At 46.6% G+C, this 22,766-nt stretch overlaps 1 protein-coding gene across 2 annotated transcripts; it reads right to left on the bottom strand.

Annotated features, from left to right (window-relative positions):
- Positions 1–292: 292 nt before the first annotated feature.
- On the bottom strand, positions 293–22,748 carry COIL (coilin). Of its 2 annotated transcripts, XM_068263622.1 has the most exons (7): positions 22,461–22,748; positions 16,617–17,964; positions 14,191–14,277; positions 11,833–11,880; positions 10,761–10,830; positions 5,925–6,010; positions 293–617 (listed from the first exon to the last, which is right to left on the bottom strand). In XM_068263622.1, exons 1-7 carry the CDS (start codon positions 22,706–22,708, stop codon positions 534–536), a joined length of 1,971 nt encoding a protein of 656 aa, XP_068119723.1. In that variant the 5' UTR covers positions 22,709–22,748; the 3' UTR covers positions 293–533. The 2 variants fall into 2 exon arrangements, with proteins under 2 accessions (XP_068119723.1, XP_068119724.1); XM_068263623.1 differs by lacking the exon at positions 5,925–6,010.
- Positions 22,749–22,766: the final 18 nt, after the last annotated feature.

The raw sequence follows: 22,766 nt of genomic DNA, 5'->3' as shown, positions 1-22,766 counted from the left end.
TGTGCAGACACTGCATACCCACACTACACTCACAGTACATATCTCTGCATATACTGTACACTGAGCATACAACACACACACACACACACACACACACACTGTACCCTGCATTAGCACTGTCCAGACACTGCACACTCACACCACACTCACAGTTCATATCTCTGCATATACACGGCAAATGCACAGAGCATATACCCTATGCAAACACTGCACGCACACTGTGGAAATACTTACACTGTACACAATGCATACTTGTGCATACACACACAGAGCACAGAAACATCCTAACGAATTTAAAAAATAATAATGGTTTATTGAATTACAGTAAAAAGCTCACAATGCCAAAATTCTACAGCGTCCCCAGGAGGGGGGCAGTCACATTACCACTCACTAACAACAACAGAAGCTTCTCCCATTGGGAGAGAATTAAAACTAACCACAACCCCAGTAGAAGACTCCAGATCACTCGCTGGGGTGGCGGTGTTGATGTTGTTGCCAATCAGGGACCTGATGGCAGTTGGTCGCATGATCAATCACGATTGCACCGAAAGTACTTCTTCCACATTGTTTTCTATCAGCAGTCGCGGCTCCATCAGTGTGCTCCAGTGCTGGGTGACCTGTTGGGAGGAAATGGGTGCGATCAGGACCTTAAAGCCTGGAACACACTTTCAATTATGATTCTTCAATCACTGACCAATCTTTTTCCCCACTATAATTGTGGGAACTATCATAAGAAACACCAGTGCAAACTACTATAATTGGAAGCACTGTAAAGGAGAAATATAGAATGAGGTCTAGACAAGGAAGCTATTACAATAAACAAGTGAGAACTGCTCTATAGCAATATACAGAGGAAAGGTCCTGGACCCACTCCTACGGCTGAGTACATTATAACAATATAGATGAGGAGTCCTGGACCCACTCCTACGGCCGAGTACATTATAACAATATACATGAGGAGTCCTGGACCCACTCCTATGGCCGAGTACATTATAACAATATAGATGAGGTGTCCTGGACCCACTCCTACGGCCGAGTACATTATAACAATATAGATGAGGTGTCCTGGACCCACTCCTACGGCCGAGTACATTATAACAATATAGATGAGGTGTCCTGGACCCACTCCTACGGCCGAGTACATTATAACAATAAAGATGAGGTGTCCTGGACCCACTCCTACGGCCGAGTACATTATAACAATAAAGATGAGGTGTCCTGGACCCACTCCTACAGCCGAGTACACTATAACAATATAGATGAGGTGTCCTGGACCCACTGCTACGGCCGAGTACATTATAACAATATAGATGAGGTGTCCTGGACCCACTCCTACGGCCGAGTACATTATAACAATATAAATGAGGTGTCCTGGACCCACTCCTACAGCCGAGTACACTATAACAATATAGATGAGGTGTCCTGGACCCACTCCTACGGCCGAGTACATTATAACAATATAGATGAGGTGTCCTGGAGCCACTCCTACGGCCGAGTACACTATAACAATATAGATGAGGTGTCCTGGACCCACTCCTACGGCCGAGTGCATTATAACAATATACATGAGGTGTCCTGGAGCCACTCCCACGGCCGAGTACACTATAACAATATACATGAGGTGTCCTGGACCCACTCCTACGGCAGATTACACTATAACAATATAGATGAGGTGTCCTGGACCCACTCCTACGGCCGAGTACATTATAACAATATAAATGAGGTGTCCTGGACCCACTCCTACAGCCGAGTACACTATAACAATATAGATGAGGTGTCCTGGAGCCACTCCTACGGCCGAGTACATTATAACAATATAGATGAGGTGTCCTGGAGCCACTCCTACGGCCGAGTACACTATAACAATATAGATGAGGTGTCCTGGAGCCACTCCTACGGCCGAGTACATTATAACAATATAGATGAGGTGTCCTGGACCAACTGCTATGGCCGAGTGCATTATAACACTATAGATGAGGGGTCCTGGACCCACTGCTACGGCCGAGTACATTATAACAATATAAATGAGGTGTCCTGGAGCCACTCCTACGGCCGAGTACATTATAACAATATAGATGAGGTGTCCTGGAGCCACTCCTACGGCCGAGTACACTATAACAATATAGATGAGGTGTCCTGGAGCCACTCCTACGGCCGAGTACATTATAACAATATAGATGAGGTGTCCTGGAGCCACTCCTACGGCTGAGTACATTATAACAATATAGATGAGGTGTCCTGGACCCACTCCTACGGCCGAGTACATTATAACAATATAAATGAGGTGTCCTGGACCCACTCCTACGGCCGAGTGCATTATAACAATATAGATGAGGTGTCCTGGACCCACTCCTACGTCCGAATACATTATAACAATATACATGAGGTGTCCTGGACCCACTCCTACGGCCGAGTACACTATAACAATATAGATGAGGTGTCCTGGACCCTCTCCTACGGCCGAGACCATTATAACAATATAGATGAGGTGTCCTGGACCCACTCCTACGGCCGAGTACATTATAACAATATAGATGAGGTGTCCTGGACCCACTCCTACGGCCGAGTACATTATAACAATATACATAAGGTGTCCTGGACCCACTCCTACGGCCGAGTACATTATAACAATATACATGAGGAGTCCTGGACCCACTCCTATGGCCGAGTACATTATAACAATATAGATGAGGTGTCCTGGACCCACTGCTACGCCCGAGTACATTATAACAATATACATGAGGTGTCCTGGACCCACTCCTACGGCCGAGTACATTATAACAATATGCATGAGGTGTCCTGGACCCACTCCTACGTCCGAATACATTATAACAATATAGATGAGGTGTCCTGGACCCACTCCTACGGCTGAGTACATTATAACAATATACATGAGGTGTCCTGGACCCACTCCTATGGCTGAGTACATTATAACAATATAGATGAGGTGTCCTGGACCCACTCCTATGGCCGAGTACATTATAACAATATAGATGAGGTGTCCTGGACCCACTGCTACGGCCGAGTACATTATAACAATATACATGAGGTGTCCTGGACCCTCTCCTACGGCCGAGTGCATTATAACAATATAGATGGTGTCCTGGACCCACTCCTACGGCCGAGTACATTATAACAATATAGATGAGGTGTCCTGGACCCACTCCTACGGCCGAGTACATTATAACAATATAGATGAGGTGTCCTGGACCCACTCCTACTGCTGAGTACATTATAACAATATAGATGAGGTGTCCTGGACCCACTCCTACGGCCGAGTACATTATAACAATATAGATGAGGTGTCCTGGACCCACTCCTACGGCCGAGTACATTATAACAATATACATGAGGTGTCCTGGACCCACTCCTACGGCCGAGTACACTATAACAATATAGATGAGGTGTCCTGGACTCACTCCTACGGCCGAGTACATTATAACAATATAGATGAGGTGTCCTGGACCAACTCCTATGGCCGAGTACACTATAACAATATAGATGAGGTGTCCTGGACCCACTCCTACGGCCGAGTACACTATAACAATATACATGAGGTGTCCTGGACCCACTCCTACGGCCGAGTACATTATAACAATATAGATGAGGAGTCCTGGACCCACTCCTACGGCCGAGTACACTATAACAATATACATGAGGTGTCCTGGACCCACTCCTACGGCCGAGTACACTATAACAATATAGATGAGGTGTCCTGGACCCACTCCTACGGCCGAGTACATTATAACAATATAGATGAGGTGTCCTGGACCCACTGCTACGGCCGAGTACATTATAACAATATAGATGAGGTGTCCTGGACCCACTCCTACGGCCGAGTACATTATAACAATATACATGAGGTGTCCTGGACCCACTCCTACGGCCGAGTACATTATAACAATATAGATGAGGTGTCCTGGACCCACTCCTATGGCCGAGTACACTATAACAATATAGATGAGGTGTCCTGGACCCACTCCTATGGCCGAGTACACTATAACAATATAGATGAGGTGTCCTGGACCCACTCCTACGGCCGAGTACACTATAACAATATAGATGAGGTGTCCTGGACCCACTCCTACGGCCGAGTACACTATAACAATATACATGAGGTGTCCTGGACCCACTCCTACGGCCGAGTACATTATAACAATATAGATGAGGTGTCCTGGACCCACTGCTACGGCCGAGTACACTACAACAATATAGATGAGGTGTCCTGGACCCACTCCTACGGCCGAGTACATTATAACAATATACATGAGGTGTCCTGGACCCACTCCTACGGCCGAGTACATTATAACAATATAGATGAGGAGTCCTGGACCCACTCCTACGGCCGAGTACACTATAACAATATACATGAGGTGTCCTGGACCCACTCCTACGGCCGAGTACACTATAACAATATACATGAGGTGTCCTGGACCCACTCCTACGGCCGAGTACATTATAACAATATAGATGAGGAGTCCTGGACCCACTCCTACGGCCGAGTACACTATAACAATATACATGAGGTGTCCTGGACCCACTCCTACGGCAGAGTACACTATAACAATATAGATGAGGTGTCCTGGACCCACTCCTACGGCCGAGTACATTATAACAATATACATGAGGTGTCCTGGACCCACTCCTACGGCCGAGTACATTATAACAATATAGATGAGGTGTCCTGGACCCACTGCTACGGCCGAGTACATTATAACAATATAAATGAGGTGTCCTGGACCCACTCCTACGGCCGAGTACATTATAACAATATACATGAGGTGTCCTGGACCCACTCCTACGGCCGAGTACATTATAACAATATACATGAGGTGTCCTGGACCCACTCCTACGGCCGAGTACACTATAACAATATAGATGAGGTGTCCTGGACCCACTCCTACGGCCGAGTACACTATAACAATATAGATGAGGTGTCCTGGACCCACTCCTACGGCCGAGTACACTATAACAATATACATGAGGTGTCCTGGACCCACTCCTACGGCCGAGTACATTATAACAATATACATGAGGTGTCCTGGACCCACTCCTATGGCCGAGTACATTATAACAATATAGATGAGGTGTCCTGGACCCACTCCTACGGCCGAGTACATTATAACAATATACATGAGGTGTCCTGGACCCACTCCTATGGCCGAGTACATTATAACAATATAGATGAGGTGTCCTGGACCCACTCCTACGGCCGAGTACATTCTAACAATATAGATGAGGTGTCCTGGACCCACTCCTACGGCCGAGTACATTATAACAATATAGATGAGGTGTCCTGGACCCACTCCTACGGCCGAGTACATTATAACAATATAGATGAGGAATCCTGGACCCACTCCTACAGCCGAGTGCATTATAACAATATAGATGAGGTGTCCTGGAGCCACTCCTACAGCCGAGTACATTATAACAATATAGATGAGGAGTCCTGGACCCACTCCTACGGCTGAGTACATTATAACAATATAGATGAGGTGTCCTGGACCCACTCCTACGGCCGAGTACATTATAACAATATACATGAGGTGTCCTGGACCCACTCCTACGGCCGAGTACATTATAACAATATAGATGAGGAGTCCTGGACCCACTCCTACGGCTGAGTACATTATAACAATACAGATGAGGTGTCCTGGACCCACTCCTACGGCCGAGTACATTATAACAATATAGATGAGGTGTCCTGGACCCACTCCTACGGCCGAGTACATTATAACAATATACATGAGGTGTCCTGGACCCACTCCTACGGCCGAGTACAGTATAACAATATAGATGAGGTGTCCTGGAGCCACTCCTACGGCCGAGTGCATTATAACAATATACATGAGGTGTCCTGGACCCACTACTACGGCCGAGTACAGTATAACAATAATATACATTATAGAGGAGGGGCTCCATACCTTCCATCCCTGAGGTGTGGCGAACTCTACCTTCCGAGATCCATCCTCCATTTCATAAATCAGATCAAACTTCCCCGGCTCCCTTCCTGAGATAAGGAAATACAGAGGTGTCATAACAGTGGCTAGATAGTTAGGGGACAAATGTAAGACTCCTTTCACAATATGTCCATCGCAACGCACAACAGATCCCAACGGGATGCAATCATATTCCTATGGGGTGTGATATTCAGGGGATCTGGGATCAAGTTCATACAGTTTAGGCAGCCTCAAAGTTAAACACAATCGTCTTATTTGCAACACAAGTTAGGGTCCGCCAGAAGTCAAACACAAAACAAAATGCAGCTTCACTCAGCAAACAAAAACTATGCAATTCACTTTGCAATTCAACATAAAGGAAAAAGTCCATCTCTCTTCAGCAGACCAAACTTTAAAGCCTTTGCAAAAAAAGCACAGTTCATTTACTGACACACCTCAGTATTTCTTTAGCTCTGATACACACCCACACACCTCATCTACAATAAACACACACACACACCTCATCAACAATACACCTGAGCAGGGCTGTGGAGTTGGAGTAATTTTGGGCACCCGGAGTCGGAATTAGAGTCGTTGATTTCATAAACTGAGGAGTGGGAGTCGGATGATTTTTGTACAAAATCCACAGCCCTGTTAAGTATTAGACTAAGGAGTCGGAGTCGGGGAGTCGAAGCCATTTTGGGCACCCGGAGTTGGAGTCGGAGTCGTGGTTTCATAAACTGAGGAGTCGGAAGAATTATGCACATTTTTATGCAAATGTATGCAGTTTGAAAATGGACCAATCAATTTAAACCCAGGTTTAAAGGGACTCCAAGCTCAGAAAAAAAAGGAAAGTTGTACTCACCAGGGGCTTTTTCCAGCCCAGTGCTGGTCGGGAGGTCCCACGCCGGCGTCCTGGCTCCTCTCCTTCTCCCCGCTCCGGAATGGCTGGCAGGCCGCAGCCCGGGCGACACTCTCCCGAGTGTCGGGCTGCTTCTTCCGCATATGACGCGGATTACGTCACACGCCGGCCACCTCGCGTCATCACGGCGGCCGGCGTGAAAGTACTGCGCATACGCGCTTTTTTCACGACGTAATCCGCGTCATATGCGGAAGAAGCAGCCCGACACTCGGGAGAGTGTCGCCCGGGCTGCGGCCTGCCCGCCATTCCGGAGCGGGGAGAAGGAGAGGAGCCAGGACGCCGGCGTGGGACCTCCCGACCAGCACTGGGCTGGAAAAAGCCCCTGGTGAGTACAACTTTCCTTTTTTTTCTGAGCTCGGAGTCCCTTTAAATTGACTGGCCTATTTTGAAGCTGCACATATTTGCATCAACTCGGAAGACTTTGCATATACAGTGGTGTGAAAAACTATTTGCCCCCTTCCTGATGTCTTATTCTTTTGCATGTTTGTCACACTTAAATGTTTCTGCTCATCAAAAACCGTTAACTATTAGTCAAAGATAACATAATTGAACACAAAATGCAGTTTTAAATGATGGTTTTTATTATTTAGTAAGAAAAAAAACCTCAAAACCTACATGGAGCTGTGTGAAAAAGAAATTGCCCCCTGAATCTAATAACTGGTTGGGCCACCCTTAGCAGCAATAACTGCAATCAAGCGTTTGCGATAACTTGCAACGAGTCTTTTACAGCGCTCTGGAGGAATTTTGGCCCACTCATCTTTGCAGAATTGTTGTAATTCAGCTTTGAGGGTTTTCTAGCATGAACCACCTTTTTAAGGTCATGCCACAACATCTCAATAGGATTCAGGTCAGGACTTTGACTAGGCCACTCCAAAGTCTTCATTTTGTTTTTCTTTAGCCATTCAGAGGTGGATTTGCTGGTGTGTTTTGGGTCATTGTCCTGCTGCAGCACCCAAGATCGCTTCAGCTTGAGTTGACGAACAGATGGCCGGACATACTCCTTCAGGATTTTTTGGTAGACAGTAGAATTCATGGTTCCATCTATCACAGCAAGCCTTCCAGGTCCTGAAGCAGCAAAACAACCCCAGACCATCACACTACCACCACCATATTTTACTGTTGGTATGATGTTCTTTTGCTGAAATGCTGTGTTACTTCTACGCCAGATGTAACGGGACACGCACCTTCCAAAAAGTTCAACTTTTGTCTCGTCGGTCCGTAAGGTATTTTCCCAAAAGTCTTGGCAATCATTGAGATGTTTTTTAGCAAAATTGAGATGAGCCTTAATGTTCTTTTTGCTTAAAAGTGGTTTGCACCTTGGATATCTGCCATGCAGGCCGTTTTTGCCCAGACTCTTTCTTATGGTAGAGTCGTGAACACTGACCTTAATTGAGGCAAGTGAGGCCTGCAGTTCTTTAGATGTTGTCCTGGGGTCTTTTGTGGCCTCTTGGATGAGTTTTCTCTGCGCTCTCGGGGTAATATTGGTCGGCCTGGGTAGGTTCATCACTGTTCCAGGTTTTTGCCATTTGTGGATAATGGCTCTCACTGTGGTTCGTGGAGTCCCAAAGCTTTAGAAATTGCTTTATAACCTTTTCCAGACTGATAGATCTCAATTACAGTACTTTTGTTCTCATTTGTTCCTGAATTTCTTTGGATCTTGGCATGATGTCTAGCTTTTGAGGTGCTTTTGGTCTACTTCTCTGTGTCTGATAGCTCCTATTTAAGTAATTTCTTGATTGAAACAGGTGTGGCAGTAATCAGGCCTGGGGGTGACTACAGAAATTGAACTCAGGTGTGATAAACCACAGTTAAGTTATTTTTTAACAAGGGGGGCAATAACTTTTTCACACAGGGCCATGTAGATTTGGAGTTTTTTTTCTCACTAAATAATAAAAACCATCATTTAAAACTGCATTTTGTGTTCAGTTATGTTATCTTTGACTAATAGTTAACGGTTTTTGATTAGCAGAAACATTTAAGTGTGACAAACATGCAAAAGAATAAGAAATCAGGAAGGGGGCAAATAGTTTTTCACACCACTGTATGTGATCATCCCTACTGCTCAGGAATCACTCACTTCTTTCCTAGCGCTCCTTGCCGATACTCCTTCCTGCAATAGGTTAACCCTTAATGCACTGGCATTCATTTTTACCAAGGCTATCTCCAGACAAACCCTGGGGTGGAATGGAAAGGCCCGTCCAACCTTTTCCCTTCCGTTCCAGAGACCGGGCTCTGTGGTGCAGTGTGTTCAGTGCAAAGTAAGTCAATGGACCCTTGCAGAGTTAAGGCCTCTTTCTCAGGGCGACGTTAAAGCCGCACGTTAGAAAATGTTTTAACGTGGACTAATGCACAGCAATACTAAGTCTGTGCAACATTCACAGTGCACACGTTGCGTTGTGTGTAACGTGTCACATTATTAGAAAGTGCTGCATGCAGTGCGTTATACATGTTATTAACTACGTTGGACTGTTTGCACATGCTCAGTAATGACCTAGAAGCATACTTTTCATTGCCCGTATGCCTACTGTATGCGACGATCACAGGGCATAGAGTTGCGTTGTGACCTTTTTGGGACGTTGCGTTGTTAGTTTGCGTTGCGACTTTAACATCGCATCAAAACGCAAGGTCCCACTGTGAAAGTAGCGTAAAAGTAACCTTAACTGAGAAGTATATGGATTTTTCCTTTTAAAATAATACCAGTTGCCCGACTCTCCTGCTGATCCCATGTATCTAATACTTTCAGCCACAGCCCTTGAACAAGCATGCAGATCAGGTGCTCTGACTGAAGTCAGACTGGATTAGCTGCATGCTTGTTTCAGGTGTGTGATTCAGCCACTACTGCAGCAAAAGAGATCATCAGGAGTGCCAAGCAACTGGTACAGTTTAAAAGGAAACATCCATATCACTCTCAGTTAAAGCGGAATGAAAACCAGCATTTTTTCTTTGCTCAAAAAAATTATTTACAGCATATTATACTGTATACTACCACCATTTTTTTTTTAATAGAAAAGCATTCAATTAGTTAAACACAGGGCTTGAAACTTCAGTGTAGAGAAAGCTGGATCCATCCGAAATGCAGATAATGTTATCTTGTGTTTACTTAATTGTATCACGTGAGGAATGTGACACATTCTCTGACTGTGCAGAAGCTCCTGGACACAGACAAACACTCAAAGCATTTCTGCCTTCAATACATAATGAATAAAACCAGTTACGAATAAAATGTAAATTCAGCTCTCAAAACAAAAAAAACCTGTACTTTTGGGAACATATAATTTCGAATTGAATAATAATACTTATGTACAAAAGCAAATATGATAACCGTATGGCACATAACAGTAGGTAAACATGTTTTTATTGAATATTTTGTCAAGGTTTTATACCGTTTTAAGGGTCCCTTCTATGTGGGGCACTGCGATGCACCAGAAGCATTCGAACTTATACAAAGTCTGCAGTGCGTTACCGCATGGATCATGCAGTTATGCGACGCAGGCAGTGTGCATGACGGAAGCGCGGTGCAGCGTGCATGCACAGACCGAAAGGGAATCCCAGTGACGTACTTCCTGCCCAGCAGGGAGTACGTCACTAGCTGTGAAGCGGGCCTATGCATATGACCTTGTTACCACGCTGTGGCGAGGGTCATATGAAACTTCACATCGAAGGTGCAATGCACTGCTCGCACCACAGTACACAAATCCAGTGTAAAACCGGCCAACAAACTAACGACGCAGAGATTTTTTTACTTTCCTAGTTCATTCTCAACGTGTGGCTGGGACACAAAGGGTTGAAACCCGTGGTGCAAACATTCCACCTGCCTTGAGTTAGTGCTGATTGGCTGCTCCGCTCATTCATTACCAGTATCTAAAATACCCATGGTGCAGTTTGTGGGCAGGACTTACTCTGCTGCTGGCCGAGAAGCTGCAATTCCAACTGTTGTGTCACCGGATCAAAGCTGAGGATGCGTCCCTCCTGCACAAATGAAGAGTTTAAATCATTACCATGCAAGATACCATGCATGTAAACCCCATCTCACCCAGTGCTGCATGAATAGTGGAATAAATATTCACGCTGTGAGCATACTGCGCACGCTCACCTATGTGTGCATGAGGCTTTGGAAAGTGGCATCCACTTGGGCTGTAGTACAGAAACTCCAAGCTCTAGTTAAAGGGACACTTAAGTCAAACAAAAAAAAAATGAGTTTTACTCACCTAGGGCTTCCAATAGCCCCCTGCAGCTGTCCGGTACCCTCGCCATCCTCCTCCGATCCTCCTGGCCTCGCCGGCAGCCACTTACTGTTTCGGTGACAGGAGCTGACAGGCTGGGGACGCGAGTGATTCTTCGCGTTCCCAGACACATTAGCACCCTCTATGCTGCTATATGGTATATGATATATGCTATAGCAGCATAGATGGCGCTATTGTGGCCAGGAACGCGATGAATCACTCGCGTCCCCAGCCTGTCAGCTCCTGTCACCGAAACAGGAAGTGGCTGCCGGCGAGGCCAGGAGGATCGGAGGGAGACGGCAAGGGCACCGGACAGCTGCAGGGGGCTATTGGAAGCCCCAGGTAAGTCAAACAAAAAAAATGAGTTTTACTCAAGTGTCCCTTTAAGGCATGGGTGTCAAACTAAAAAAGTGGGCCGCAACTGATCACTGGGACCTAGTCGTGGCCCAATCTCAATCCCTACTGGCCACTTTCCACCGTTATAAATTTTCCTGGTGGTTAATGGCCCCCTCCAACCCCTATATAGTTCACTGGTGTCTAGTGGTCCTCCATTCCCTATACAGTTCCCTGGTATCTAAAGGCTTCTAGTGTTTAGTGCTCCCCCCCCCCTCCGGCATCCCTAGTGACCTAAAGTGGGCCAAACATACTGCAAAAGGGGAGACCACTTGGGGGCCAAATGTAATGGTTCTGAGGGCCAGATTTGGCTCGTGGGCCGACGTTTGACATGTATGAGTTAAGGGGTGGTTACCTTGTAATCTGACACCTCTGGTGTGTAGTTGTCTGTCAGTTCCAGCAGCTGAAAGCAAGAAAGAATACAATAAGACAATTATGTGGTCACCCTGTGGTGTTGTGTAGTTCTAGTGCAATCACAACAAGTGATAAGTCTTTTATGCCTGGTATTCACAATGCAATTTTGCATCGGATTGATGGTCAAATCGTTTCCGACAGGTCTGATCTGATTTCCGATCGTTTTTCTGATCGATTTAGTACAAAAGTGATCGGAAAAACGATCGGGTAATCAGATCGGACCTGTCGGAAATAACTGATTCGACCGTCAAGCTGACGGAAAAATTGCATTGCGCGTACCAGGCATTAGGGACAACTAGCAAAAGTGTACCAGACAAGACTTACGTGGAATAGATTGAGAGAAAGAAGCAAGTCTATAGGGAATATGCAGATAAGGTGGGGGAGGGAACGTGTAGAGCAGCGGAGAGGAAGGTAGTACAGTGTGTGCGAGGGAGAGGAGTTGCCAGGGACAGAAAGAGAGAACTGGAGGCAGTGAAAGAGATAGCTGTTAGAAAGGTGGAGGGAAGAGGAGAGTGGTTGCAGACTGAAGGAAAGGATGGTGGTAATGGAGAAAGGAGATTGAAGGGTGGTAGAGAGCAGGGCCGCCGACACGGTATTACTACTTATACTCCTGAATGGGGCCCAAGCAATGACTGGGGACTACAACTCCCTGCTGAGTGACATACACTTAACTGTTGCCAAGCTCCAGCAGTTTGCACTGAACATGAAAAACTGTCTCCGCTTCGGAGATAAGGAATTCCACACTCAAGCACGCAAATTGTGTTCTTTTCTCTCCCCTGTATCCTGCCACAATTTTCTTTCAGTCACAGCACTGAATTCCTCACTTATCAGATAATTAATTCACCAGTTAGCCAGACCATGTTTACCATAGGTTCACACAAGGAATATTCACTCCCTGTAAGCTGAGTGTTTTTGTTTTGTGTTGGTTATAAGCTAAAGCTCCGATAGCTGAGCAACAGGTCAGATTACACAGCAGTACAGAGAAGTGAATTCCGGTATTTACCACCTGCAGCAATTTACAGAGTACGTAGTTACCTCACTGGCTGTCCTCAGAGGAGCTCACAATCTAATCTTACCATAGTCATAGTTACGTGTCCTATTCTAATATTATTATTTATTTATATAGAACTGATGTTTCCTTTATGGGGAAGTGTGTCTGTGTGTGTGTCTGTGTGTGTGTGTGTGTGTGGTGTGTGTCTGTGTGGTGTGTGTCTGTGTGGTGTGTGTCTGTGTGGTGTGTGTCTGTGGTGTGTGTCTGTGTGGTGTGTGTCTGTGTGGTGTGTGTCTGTGTGGTGTGTGTCTGTGTGGTGTGTGTCTGTGTGGTGTGTGTCTGTGTGGTGTGTGTCTGTGTGGTGTGTGTCTGTGTGGTGTGTGTCTGTGTGGTGTGTGTCTGTGTGGTGTGTGTCTGTGTGGTGTGTGTCTGTGTGGTGTGTGTCTGTGTGGTGTGTGTCTGTGTGGTGTGTGTCTGTGTGGTGTGTGTCTGTGTGGTGTGTGTCTGTGTGGTGTGTGTCTGTGTGGTGTGTGTGTGTCCCATAATTGCATTTATAGAAAGTTTTTCCACTGTACCTTTATCCCATCCCTTACCACCACGACAACACTTTTCATGTCCACCATTTCCCCTTGCTTTGGCAATGCCTGTATGTATATTGGCCATGCCAATAAAGCTATTTTTGATTAAATTTGAGGAGAGATAGAGGAGAAGTGCCAAAGGAAAGCCGACAGATAAAGAAGAGCAAAGGAAAAAAGTAATTGCAGAAAATAGATGAGATGGAGGTGGGGAGGTCAGAAGAAAAGTTGGTATCAGAAAGGAGGAATCCGCACAACAGTCTTCAGGAACAAAGCAGCAAGTTTGTTGTCCCCATTACACACACATGCAATAAAGATCTGACCAAATGGCCGACAATCGTTTTGGGGCCCCCTTTGTCAAGGCATAGGACAGATGTTTTTTCTGTCCTATGCCCTGACAAAGGGGATCCCAGGGGGCCTGAACCGATTGTTGGCCATTTGGTCAGATCTTTATTGCATGTGTGTGTGTGTAGTAGGACAACAAACTTGCTGCTTTGTTCCTGAAGACTGTTGTGTGCGGATTCCTCCTTTCTGATACTGGATTTTCACTGCCTTGAAATCCTGCACCAGCTGATCCACACACTAAGGTGTGGGTTTTATTTGTTTTCAGAAGAAAAGTTCAACACAGAATCGACACTGACTTTATAAACGTGCAGTGCACATACAGAGTGGGTAGTGCAGTCATTGCCTCATCTTCAGACAGGAAGTGATGTAAAAATGAATAATTTATTACCTTGAAAGCGATGCATTTGCCCACTTGTGGGGGCGCGGCCAGCAGCGGTAGAGTGCTGTAATCTTTCCTCGCAGGCTCTGGAGGGTTCTGGGAAATAACAGGTCGTTATACAGTTAGCTATCTCATATGGGGCCTCGTTACACATTACTAATGAAACTGGAATTCTTGAGACGCAACGGCAGTTACAGCAATATTCTCCTGATGACAGAACACAGATTGTGGAACAGGTTCAGCCAGAGTAGGCCGCTACTTTGTTCCCTAGAGCCTTTTGCCAATCCCTCATTTCATGAGACTAGAAGACGATCAAACTAGATTGAAAGTAAACTAATTCTATTTCACTGGACTTTTTATTTACACTGCAACTGTGCTTATCAATTTAATACTGCCATGGTTACAGCCAATACACTGGCAGGACACCTGAGACAGAGGATGATCCCTGTACAGGACACACCCTGAATTGCAGAAGATGAGCTCTCGTACGGCAACAGGACCCACCCTGTAATGTAGAGGCTGACCCCTGTACAGTAACAGGACCCACCCTGTAATGTAGAGGCTGACCCCTGTACAGTAACAGGACCCACCCTGTAATTTAGAGGCTGACCCCTGTACAGTAACAGGACCCACCCTGTAATGTAGAGGCTGACCCCTGTACAGTAACAGGACCCACCCTGTAATGTAGAGGCTGACCCCTGTACAGTAACAGGACCCACCCTGTAATGTAGAGGCTGACCCCTGTACAGTAACAGGACCCACCCTGTAATGTAGAGGCTGACCCCTGTACAGTAACAGGACACCCTGACGCAGAGGCTGACCCCTGTACAGTAACAGGACACACCCTGTAATGTAGAGGCTGACCCCTGTACAGTAACAGGACACACCCTGTAATGTAGAGGCTGACCCCTGTACAGTAACAGGACCCACCCTGTAATTTAGAGGCTGACCCCTGTACAGTAACAGGACCCACCCTGTAATGTAGAGGCTGACCCCTGTACAGTAACAGGACACACCCTGACGCAGAGGCTGACCCCTGTACAGTAACAGGACACACCCTGTAATGTAGAGGCTGACCCCTGTACAGCAACAGGACACACCCTGTAATTTAGAGGCTGACCCCTGTACAGTAACAGGACCCACCCTGTAATGTAGAGGCTGACCCCTGTACAGTAACAGGACCCACCCTGTAATGTAGAGGCTGACCCCTGTACAGTAACAGGACCCACCCTGTAATGTAGAGGCTGACCCCTGTACAGTAACAGGACACACCCTGACGCAGAGGCTGACCCCTGTACAGTAACAGGACACACCCTGACGCAGAGGATGAGCCCTGTACAGAAGTGCACTTTTGAGGCTCTGATCCCTTTTTGTTACATATACCACTGGTAGCCATTTTACTTTACAGTTTATCCATAACTTTAATTTCCATTACAGGGGAAGAATGATGCACTGATGCCATCACTGGCTTTTCATGCCTAGAGAATACCAAGCAGCAAATATTCTCCAGTAAGCTCTTTGGCTCTCTTGGGTGTTTTTCCTCACCTTGGAGTGTCACCTTCCTCCAGCTGAACTCTTCATTACACAGCGTAAATGAAGCACCCAGGAAGTTGAGGGAGAGCCCCCGGGGTAAGTCGGGATCACAGAGATTTCAGCACTGGGGTCCACAGAGGTGGAAAAAAAAAAATCTAGCAGGGGGAAGTTATGCTTGGTTAGGATTGTGGCTGGTGTGAAGAGCTGGGGGCTGTGGTGGGCCAAGGCTTATCAGGGTGGCAGAGACATAAGACTCCAGCAAGGGAATGGGAATATAAAAATGGGTGAAGAAAGTGTAAAGTATTCTTACCATCACGGTTCCCTAATGCTGGGCATACACGGTACGTTTTGTACCATGTAATCGAGCCACTGGATCGAATCCGGCGCGTCCCCGCGGGCGGCTTATCTTCCGCTCGTTTATTCTTTTGTCCTGCCCGCCAGTGTCGAGCACGGAATCGATTCAGCGGGGTATCAGGCGCGTCGGAAATGATCAATCGAGCCATCAGCGGCTCAATTACACGGTACAAAACGTACCGTGTATGCCCAGCATAACACTAGGTTCCAGATCCTACTGAACACAAAACATCAGAACCAAGTGGACTCAGTATCAACATTGAGTTAATCTGATTGCCACTCACCCACATCTTAGATCTTGCTCCCATTGCTTGTAGTATGTGTCTGTGACATAGCAGACAAGACTAGACATCTCACTAACCCCTGATGAACAACACGCATGATCATATGGCTATTTTGAGCAAAACAACAACGATCTGCTGGATAAAACAGCACCAGCAGCCTCCAGGTTTCAGAGAACAACCTGTGGAGCCCATCAGAGAATTGGCTTTTGGTGTCAGCGGTGACTGAACCCATAAAATCAAGTTGACTTCATAATGGGGACTCACCTGGATAATTATTGACACATTGGTTGCAGGTTCATCCAGTTGCTGCTCCTTCATTTGTGGATCATAATTGTAGAAGAACTGGTTGGGGTTTCCTCGACCTCTATTCTGGTTTCCCTGCCCTCTAAACCCACGGCCCCCCTGGCCCCTCCAGAGCGGGTTGTCTCTCCCACGTCCCCTTCCATGGCCCAGCACATCAGGCTTGGGCAGTGGTCCCTGCTGAACACCACTGGCTACATTTCCATTAGTGGTTACAAAGCTTGGAATAATTGGCTTCTTGATGACAAAAGTATCCGAGTCAGAGCTGGAAGAATCATCTCCTTCACAGTGTCCATTAGATGCACCATTCAGGTGCGGTGCAGTTGCTGATCTAGGCTTCTTAGCATCATCTTCAGATGAGTCAGATTCAGAACTGGAAGAGTTCTCCTTGTTTTTCACCACACTGGAAGAGGTGCCAGAATTCTTGGTCAATGTAACACGAATAGAGGAATCATCAAGTACTTGTGATGGCGTCTCTGTGGAGCAAGATTGCTCAGTTGAAGACACAAAGGACTTTCCTAAGTTCAAATTCTTGGTCGTAGACTTCATACTTACGTCTGATGTAACCACAGTCACAGAAACATTACTGGCAGATGTCTCAGGAACCAATGAAACTACCTTTTTAATGCTGACTGGTTCATCGTCAGATGAAGATGTGGAGGAATCACTGCTGGACCTCGCTCTCAACTTCTTGGCTTGGGGTTCACAGTTTGCCTTTGCTGGTGACAGATTCTTCTCGATTTCCTTAATGGAAGAAAAATCCTCAGAGACCTGCTTCTTTGGTTTGCCTTTCTTTTTATGCACTTTTTTAGTGGGAATCTCTGAGGATCCTTCAGAGTCTCTCTGCTCTAGAACCACCTTCTTCTGTTTCTTTCTCTTTGAGGATTCTTCAGGGTCCGTCTGCTCCAAAACCGCCCTCTTCTTCTTCCGTTTCTTCTTTTCTGATGACACTTCTGAATTCATCTTCTCAGGAATTACTTTTGATATCTTACTGGAACCCTCTGAAGATTCCTCTGAGTTTCTTCCCTCGGGAATCACTGTTTGTTTATTCAATTTCTTCCTGTAAGTCTCTGTGGACTCTTCTAAGGTTCCATCCTCAGGAATCATCTTTTTCCAACTTTTCTTCTTGTCCTTCTGGTGTGTATTGGCAGATTGAGGGTCCTGAGGTTTTTGTTTCTTGTGTTTGGGAGTAAAGAAGCACTCCTCCTCATTGTTATCCTCAGCTTTGTGCCAGCGTCTCTTTTTGGGCGGACGAGATTGGTTGTCACTGCCTGTCTCATGGTCTTCGGCACTATGGGCATCAAACTTCACCCTAGAAGATAGAAAAAAAAGTCACTAGAGTTGATGGAAACAAAGGGTATCATTCATAAAGCATTTCCGCATGCGGAAATGCTAAAAACAGCTGACTTTACCGACCACTCGGCAAAGTCAGCATTCATAAAGGCTCTTTCCGCATGAAAAAAAGACATACCGAGCAGAGTGATAAATCACCGCCTTGTGCGGTGATTAACGGAACAAATGTAGCAAAATGTTAATTCATAAAGAATACCGCCAGCGGTGTCAGGTCGGAAAGTCCCGCTCCCTCTGATGTGGCGATACCAATGCAAGTGAATGGAGACACACAGACCTCCCAGGCAGCTGCAGCAGAGCGGAACACGGAGAAATGTATCAACTCGGCAGCTTCCGTGTCTCCGCACTGCCACCGCACCTACACACTTCTTTATGAATGCCCACCCAGAAGTCTAAAGTACCGGTTGCGGAGAAGAACGGTGTTTTCCCCCACTACCGACAGCCTCTTTATGAATGATACCCAAAGAGGGGAATTTTTTACAGCGTGCCAAATATAAGATGCAAGAGATATCAGAGGTTATGGATGTTTGAGCTGCAGCATCACTGCATACATATAGCAAGAGAGCTCAATACAATGGGAAGGGTCAAAACTGAGGGAAGGAGATTAACATAAGTAAATGATGGAGCAGGAAAGAAATGGAATAGTCGAGGTCAAGATAACAGCGGGCAAAGTCTCTGTTATGCTGTCTAGGAAGACCAGAGGCAGTCCTGTCTACAGGAGGAGGAGTCAGAGGATGGAGATGGGGCAGTACAGTGAAATATAAGGGTAATAAAAGGGGAACGGTCACCTGAGGTCCCCTTCCTGGATGATATGAGTGGTCTACCAGGGGGACAGCAGACATCCCTGTATATAGCTGGTGGGAAGATTCAGGTAATCACAGGAGAAGGAGTCATTTAATGAGGTCCTTGCCCTGCAGCACCATCCTCTGTCCAGGGGGCAGCAGACTCTCCTTTAGAGCAGGAAAGGTAAGTAGAGGGGGGTGGGAGTTAAGCAGCGGATGACATCCTGAACTGAGGGGTGACAGCATTGCAGAAACATTCACAAGGCAAACTGTGTGAGTGCCTAGGGCCAGTTCAAGTAACAATTGGGCCCTAGGGCAAAATTAGCCTGGGGGCCCTCCAACAGACAACCCCCGACCAAAAAGCGTCATTAGAGGCCCTTTGTTGCAGCCAAATTTTCCTCCTGGGCCCCTGAGCTGGCTACTGACCCTTCCCCAATCAACTCCAAACTTAACAGACTCTGCAGAGTCCCTGGGGAGCAGCAGTTAAGATGGGGGAGGGACACCTTGGGGGCCCCTACAGGCTCTGGGGCAATTGCCCATTTTTTCCTATGGTAGCTCCAGCCCTGCCTAGGGCCTAACAGGTGTAAATGCACCCCCGATGTCAGTTTTCAGACCTTACCCACCTGATCTTACCAAAAAGATTCCGTTATGATGCAGTCACACCGATGGTCCTGAAACGTCAGACCGCACGTTACTGCTGCGGTGTATGCATACAGTGAGGTCTACTTTCCAATTAAAGTATGCCTCACTTCCAGGTAACAAGCAGACACACACAAATATCCTGTCCAATCGGATGCGTCCCTCGTCTTCTCGCGGGAAAATGACGTCACCCGCTGTTGGACGCTCCAGCGTCTCCGGAAGGCAGACCGAACTACTATCTCGTGCCCTCACCAACTTCAGGGCACGAGAGCTGTGGCTGAGGAGGGAGAACCCTGCATGTATAAGCAGGGCTGTGGAGTCGGAGTCGTGGAGTCGGGCAATTTTGGGTGCCTGGAGTCGGAGTCGGGAAAAAATGCACCGACTCCGACTCCTAATGAATTTGTAACTGTAATTAAAATAGAAAATATGATAAAATGTTCTATTATACAGTAATAGCTGTGCTTAGTCCACAAAAATGAAATAAACCAATCAAAATTAGTTACTTGTGCTGCTTCAATAAAGCAGTCCCCGTATTTTTAAGGTCAGATATACATATCTGATTGTGACTGTATATATGATGTGTACACAGGAATCTCTTATATATACTAAATAACATCTATGCTGTAAGAATAAAGCCTGATGTGTAGCCGGCTCACTAATAGAGATGGTCAACGAGATGGAAATAATTCTGCATTGATGCTGATTTATGCAAATGTATGCACTCTCTTTGCTCATGAAATCAAATAATTTGATATGTTATTAAAATTTGGTTTGGTGACTACAAATTAAAGGGTAACTGAGACGGATGAAAAGTAAAGTTTTATACATACCTGGGGCTTCCTCCAGCCCCCTTCAGGCTAATCAGTGCCTCGCTGTCCTCCACCACCCGGATCTTCTGCTATGAGTCCTGGTAATTCAGCCAGTCAGCGCTGTCCGGCCGCATGCCGCTCCCACAGCCAGGAACATTCTGCACCTGCGCAATAGTGCTGCGCAGGTGTATTACGCTCCTGGTGGCGGAGTGTGTGCATGCGCACTACGCCTGACTGGCTCAAGTACCTGGACCCATAGCAGAAGATCCAGGTGGTGGAGGAGGACATAGAGGGACTGATTATCCTGAAGGCGGCTGGAGGAAGCCCCAGGTATGTATAAAACTTTAATTTCATCTGTCTCAGGTTTACTTTGTTACACAGTAGTACTATACTCTACATATGCACTCCCCACAGAGCTGCAGGGAATCCACTGAGAATGCTGTGCACATTGAACACAGAGGTGTTGTCTGTCACCCATAAACCTTGTTCAGATTGTGCATGAAGAATGTGTAATAGAGGAAGAATCTCCTCATTCCCCTGCAGAGTACCTGCACATCATTCTTACATGTACCCACACTTACATTGCCTAGGGCCTGATAGATGTTCTTTGTTCCGGTTTGTACCTTTTACAAGTACTCTTACCAAGGACTAGTTTTAGTCTAAAGGGAATAAATATAGTAGTCTACATATCCTTCTCACTTCAGTTGTCTTGTAAAATTCCTAAGCGTTGGCAGTTAAGAGACGAATTTCATGTTACATACTTTTAATCAACAAAATTGTAATATGCAAATTAGAGGAGTCGGAGTCGGTGGAATCCTAAACTGAGGAGTCGGAGTCGGTGGATTTTTGGACCGACTCCACAGCCCTGTGTATAAGCCCCGTTTAGAGGCCGCAATGCCACCGCACAAGCGGGAGAGGCTGAACCTGCGTCGCACGCCCAAGTTTAAGGTAAATATACCTTCAGGGAAAAAAGGCGCTTGTTTAAACAAAATTTAAGAAAGAGAAAAAAAAAAACGAACTGTCCATTCGAGGACAGAAAAAAAAAGAATGGTCTTAGAATTTATATGTGAACTGTCCTATCAGGGGTCAGGAGGCGTGGCCTAACCAATGTATGTCGCCATCTCTGTCCAGGAAAGTATGCCTCACTTCCAGGTAACATGTAGAGATGGGAAGTTCGGATCTTTTCAATGATCCGGATGATTCGAATCGGATCATTGAAGAGATCCGGATCTTTGATTCGAATCTCGGATCATTTTACTACCGGAAGCATTCGGGGGTGAAATGAACAGCAGGACAGGTCTGTGGACAGGAGAAGGGGAGGGGGGTGGACACACAGAGAAGGGGAGAAGATGGACAGAGGGCAGGGAGTGGACAGAGAAGGGAGGAGGGACGAGCAGAGAGCAGAAATGTTTGCACACAATACCCACATGCTGAAGTCATATGCTTTACATATATTTCTCCTATATGTTCATCTGTATACTCTGAATGCAAACGTCGCACAGGGAAAGAAAGCATTCCCAGAAGATAAGTGCAGCTGTTTAGTGTCGAGTGCAGGAGGATTATATTGCCTTTCAATCACAGTGCCTGCAAAGTTACTGAGCTGTGCTGAGCTGAGCCAAAAGCTTCCAATGTGTTCACTGTGCAGCACTACGGAACAGCCAGCCTATAATGGGCAGCACATTATAGCCAGTGTGTGTGCTCTACACATATCTGGCAGTGGCACCCATGTCCCCTCTCTCTCATCTACCTGTCTCCCTGCAAGGCTGCCTCCCATACAACAGAGCGATCCATCTCAGCTCTGCTTCCAGGACCCCGCTGCCCGCTGAGAGGGGGCGTGTCTCTCCTGGCCCCGCCCCTTTTGCGATCCGAATCACTCATTTTGATGATTCGGATGATCGACTCATAAAATAGATCCGAATCGTTCATGATCCGGACAACACTAGTAACATGCAGACACATACAAATATTCTTGCGTCGTTAGGAGACCCCGCTGCACTGCGATCAATGCAATAGCCCCATAGAACTATCACTACTTCTGTAACGGGATGCAGTGTTTGTGGGGCAACATTACACATTATGTAAACTAGAAAAGGGCCCTTAATGACAAGTAGGGGAATTCTACCATGTGAAGGAACACATTTTACCCTGATAGAGATTAGGGTAAAATGTGGGGGGCTGCAGTAGAGGGTAAAAGACAGAGTAAAGGGGAGGGAGTGAATAACAGTCACCTGATAAGGTCCCCCTCCCTCAGGACACGGATGCTCTCCCCGGGGGGCAGCAGACACTCCTGCACATAGAGGCGGGGAGGGGGCGCCCCCTTGTGGTGGGGGTAGAAGCGTTCCCGCAGCAGGCAGCTCAGGTCAGTGACGGCTCGGCACTCCTCCCTCCTCACTAACATCCAGACATGGCGGCTCTCCGGTACAGCGGGAGGAGGGTAATCAAATTCCAGCTTTACCCGAACCTCCTCTGCGGCCATGCTGCTGCTTATCCACCGCCACGTGACTAGCCGAGACCACGTGTGCCAACTCTGTCAC

Source organism: Hyperolius riggenbachi, chromosome 12 (assembly GCF_040937935.1).
Source record: "Hyperolius riggenbachi isolate aHypRig1 chromosome 12, aHypRig1.pri, whole genome shotgun sequence".
Lineage (NCBI taxonomy): Eukaryota > Metazoa > Chordata > Amphibia > Anura > Hyperoliidae > Hyperolius > Hyperolius riggenbachi.
The sequence above is the reverse complement of the archived record's forward strand: the minus strand, read 5'-3'. Positions and strand labels throughout refer to the sequence as shown.